Source organism: Miscanthus floridulus, chromosome 9, assembly GCF_019320115.1.
Source record: "Miscanthus floridulus cultivar M001 chromosome 9, ASM1932011v1, whole genome shotgun sequence".
Classification (NCBI taxonomy): domain Eukaryota; kingdom Viridiplantae; phylum Streptophyta; class Magnoliopsida; order Poales; family Poaceae; genus Miscanthus; species Miscanthus floridulus.
Window position 1 is genome coordinate 36,952,853 of NC_089588.1, and position 4,763 is coordinate 36,957,615.

Below are 4,763 nucleotides of genomic sequence, written 5' to 3' on the forward strand. Positions count from 1 at the left end.
CATAAAACCCAACTGCTGCAGCTCCAAATGACCAGATATATAAAATCAAGGTTGCCACAAATAATGAAGACGACAAGTACAGTACTGCTACTTCGTCCAAGCTAACCTCCAAAAGCCCTTGCACTATCCAGGAAGCTCCCTCAGCTCCCCCCTAAAGCAAACCAACATCTCTGATGACTGATATCCTTGTGCCGGTGGATAATGCACCAGCACAATCTTCCCCTCTGATGTTTTTGTATCCAAACAGACAATCCATAAAAAATATATATATATACATATATGTGAACAAAAAAGAAATCCTGGAAAAGGACACGTATTAGGCTCCAGCTGTCTCCACCCAGGTCGAACATCACCTCGCTTGTCCTCCTCCTCCCCATGCCATCTTCCCTCATCGATCTTCACTCCTGCACACCTCACTCCTCCTCTCCTCATCTCCCTATATATACGTGCACGCATGCATCTTTCGTCTCACTACAACATCGCATCGATCCATAGTCTACATTTGTCAACACACAGAGCTCAAGCTAGCTTGCTTGCGCGTTGCCGCTCCGCTAGTTTCGTCACTGTAACTTCATCAGCTCATCCCTAAAATGGAGGTTGTGCTCGATAACGCTGCCGGCTTCGCGGCCGGAGAGGTGGCCGGAGGACAGTACCGGGGCGTGAGGAAGAGGAAGTGGGGGAAGTGGGTGTCGGAGATCAGAGAGCCCGGCAAGAAGACGCGCATCTGGCTGGGCAGCTTCGAGTCCCCGGAGATGGCCGCGGTGGCGCACGACGTGGCCGCGCTACGCCTGCGCGGCCGCGAGGCGCGGCTCAACTTCCCGGCGCTCGTCCACCGCTTCCGCCGCCCGGCCACCGCGGAGCCCGACGACGTCCGCGCCGCCGCGCTCGAGGCCGCCGCCCAGGTCCGGTTCAGGCCCGACCTCGTCCTAATGCAGATGCAGGCCGGCGCCGCCGGCGAGGGCGGCTGCTGCGCCTACGGCGGCGGCGGCGGAAGTGACGCCGGCAGCCCGGAGCCGCCGCTGGTCGGCGGCGACGACGTGGCGTGGGACGCTTTGCTTGGACTTGGAGCCGACGACGAGCTGGCGGCAGATCAGTCGCCCAAGATGTGGGCTGAGCTGGCCGAGGCCATGCTCATGGCCCCGCCTGTATGGGAGGGCAGTATGGCGGACAATGACGAGTGGGCCCAGGGTAATCTCTGGGACCTACCTGTCTGGAACTGATAATCCCGGGGCCCAGGCCCCGCCGGCAGATGCACCTTCACATCCTTTGGTTTTTAGAGGTGTGAAATACTACTAGAATCCATCGATTAATGAATCTTCTTCCCAGAACCACCATATAGGTGATAGGTCAATGAGGTACTCTAGAGAGCATAAACATGGTTAAGAATGTTCTGAGGATGATCCTTTAGTTTTCTCTGTTTCTGAAGATCTATGGTCCTGTCAGTGTGCAATTTCTTGGTATAGTTAGCAAAGAAGGTCTAGCTAGCTAGCACGTGCAATTCACGTGGGTAAAAATACAACAAGCATGATGTAATTATTTCTGTTTCCTCTCATGGATGACAAGTTGAAATGCAATTGCAAAAGAATATATATATATATATATATATATATATATATATATATATATATATATATATATATATATATATATATATATATATAGGGAGAGGCTATTCAGCAGCCGGCTACAAAATAAGTTATTCTGTAGCCACCTCTATTTACCATAATTTTATATACTAATTTACCATAATGTCAATACATATTTACGATAGTTGGGTTACTATAGCACATGGGAATATTTACCATAACGTTATAGTAAACCACTTAGTAAGGAGTTACTGTAAATCTCGTAAATTAACATAGTAATTATCGTAACTCAAAGTGGCTACAGAATAAGTTATTCTGCAGCCAGCTATAGGATAGTAGTTCTATATATATATATATATATATATATATATATATATATATATATATATATATATATATATATATATATATATATGTGTGTGTGTGTGTGTGTGTGTGTGTGTGTTTACATTGAGAGTCTCTCTGGTTGCAGTGGCATGGACACCACCACCACCTTCAAAACCATTTCCATATTATTAGATGTCAATCCATTTATTCATCCATAAAAGAAAACTGTTGATGGAAATGGTTTTGCGACAAACTACAATATCATAAATATGTACATGACTGAATCAGATAATGGGCCTGAAGATCTCAAGACACCAGAAACTCAATTACCAGATGGTTATAAAACACCGAAAAATGCATTACGCGTCTCGTGTGGATGTATATATACTTAGAGTATGCTAAAACAAAAGGATAGTATAGATAGTACTACGGAGTACCAAACAAAACAAGGAGTAGGAAAAAAAATGAAAATGATGGGATCTCAGGAACAAAGCCTGAAGTTTCCTGATGATCTCTATCTGGCGACAGTGTCAGATATCATGGGACCAAGCCCGTACGCTTTATTCGTCTGCTTCGTACACGCACCTGCGCGGCGCCGTGACGTGAACGCAGCAGAAAAAAAAATGGTGGACCTGGTCAACCCAAGCGTCCAGGTTCAGCTCACGGAATCAGGCTTGGAGATTGCCGTGTCTCCCGTCCCCGGGAATCATTGTACTTAATCTGATGCCAACTATATTAGATAATAATGCATGCATCTGGTCATTACTGTTGTACTCGTCATGGGGGACTGAAAGTGCACTAATATCCCATCGTGCTCCATTATTTAATGGTGGTCATGTCCAATGTCTCATTAGAGATTAATGTTGCTAATCACCCTGTTCGCTTGTTGGTTTCAGCCAGACTTATTCAACTCGCCAAAAGTGTTTTCGTCTTACAAAAATCAGCATCAGCCAGCTCAAACCAGCACCAGCACTAACCCACGAACAGGGTGAATATATATAGGATGTGCAGGGGACACAGAGAACAACACCACCAAGGCAATGATTGGGGGTTCTAGGTGTGGTTGATTCTTCTTGGTACTGCTTTTCAGCGGTGGTGAGAATAGAGTATACCGCGTTGTTCTTGTTGTGTTCGTAGGATTAGGAAGGAAACATGGACGAACTTTGATGATAATTTTAATGCTAAACACTACTTTTACCTTCTGTGTAAAATAAATATAAACATGTTGTTTTATGAATAAAGACACTTAAAATAGTGCCTCTGAGATATATATAACGAAAAAAAATGACTAGTACAAACAAAAGATTGAACAGTTTAATACAAAACCCATCGGGCTAAAATGAATATTTTGGGCTAGACTCGGGATGCATTTTTTTCTTCTGAGTAGTAGGATCTGTGTGGAGGCTCTGTCCACTAAGGTTGATGGGCGGGCCAAAACCCATCAGGCTCGATCCGAGCCCATAGGCCGGGCCGGGCCAGGCTCAATTTGCTTAGATCTACTTACAACAACCACTATGAAACAGGGAATCCATTATCAAGCGTGCTCCTAGATCTACTTACAACAACCACTATGTCGGCTCTTTTCTTGTTTTCACGTTACACCACACGAGGAACCTTAGCATGTGTTTGCTTCCAGCCTTCCAGGGACTATCGGGGATGGGATGTAGCAAGTCCTTTTCATGGTGTTTGTTTCTAGGGCGAGCGGGCTTGGGACTGTCCCCTAAGGGGAATATTTCCATAAGATTGATTTGGGTCACTCTATCCATTGAAATCGAGAAGACGGGCTCATCTCCTATCAATACCGTTGTCGTCCGTCTACTTGTACTTGTTGTCCTCGCGTGTGGTGTGGAGCTAGAGATAGTGCAGCTCCGATGACGGCGATTGAGCTCACCCCCACGGCCCTCCTCCGATGATCAGAGTTCATGGTCACACCCCTTCTAGCTCACAGCCTGAATGGCTGCTGCTGAGCTTGGATGGGCTGCCCTGGGCCAGCGAGTGATAGTGTTGCAACAGTTCGTGCTGCTGTTGGGAGACGGTGGTGCAGGGAGGCAAATGGTGGTGTAGGGAGGAAGGGGTCAATAACAGGCAGGCCGGTGCGTGGTACGGTCAATGGCGGTGCGCTCGGGCGGCGATAGTGTGCAGCAGCAAAGGGGAACAAGAGATAAGACTATAGCTTGTGGGCCACACTACTAACATGTAGGACCCATAGAAACTGTAGTATATGGTCACTACTAGAGAACAGACTTTAGAAGATGTCCCAATTTAGCATTAGCCTCGGCATTTTTTTTTTTTTTTTTGCCCCCGGGACTATAGGACCCTTTAGTCCCGGTTGGTAATACCAACCAGGACTAAAGGTTCCTGCCCAACGGTCGTCCGCGGGGCAGGTTTACCTTTAGTCCCGGTTGGTAATACCAGCCGGGACTAAAGCTTTTAGTCCCGGTTTGGGTGATGCCCCGGGAATAAAGATTAATCTTTAGTCCCGGTTTGGCCCCCTAACCGGGACTAATTATCCCGGCCTAGAATTCAGCTCATTTCTTCCTCCCGAGCCCCCGAACCATTCCATTCAAACTTACTGCCTCTGTTCTTCAGCTTGCTGTTGTTCTTGCTCTCTCCCCCTCCATTGGTGTTGCCCTTCGATTTTGGAGGTAACAAACTTAATCCTCTTATGTTTTATCAGTAGCTTATCTCATTTTGCGATGTAGATGCATGTGTAACTTTATATGTTGGACTTTATTATGATTTTATATGTCATTTTTAGCTCAAAATCACATGATGATTTGCATATATATTTGGATAAACAAAAGTTAAATTAGTTCATCAAAATTACGCCTCGCTCGTCCTCGCTGGAGC

At 46.2% G+C, this 4,763-nt stretch overlaps 1 protein-coding gene across 1 annotated transcript; it reads left to right on the plus strand.

Annotated features, from left to right (window-relative positions):
* Positions 1–391: 391 nt before the first annotated feature.
* LOC136481745 (ethylene-responsive transcription factor ERF023-like) lies at positions 392–1,491 on the plus strand. The gene has a single exon (XM_066479054.1). The coding sequence runs from the start codon at positions 591–593 to the stop codon at positions 1,218–1,220; it is 630 nt and encodes a 209-aa protein (XP_066335151.1). The 5' UTR covers positions 392–590; the 3' UTR covers positions 1,221–1,491.
* The last annotated feature ends 3,272 nt before the right edge of the window (positions 1,492–4,763 follow it).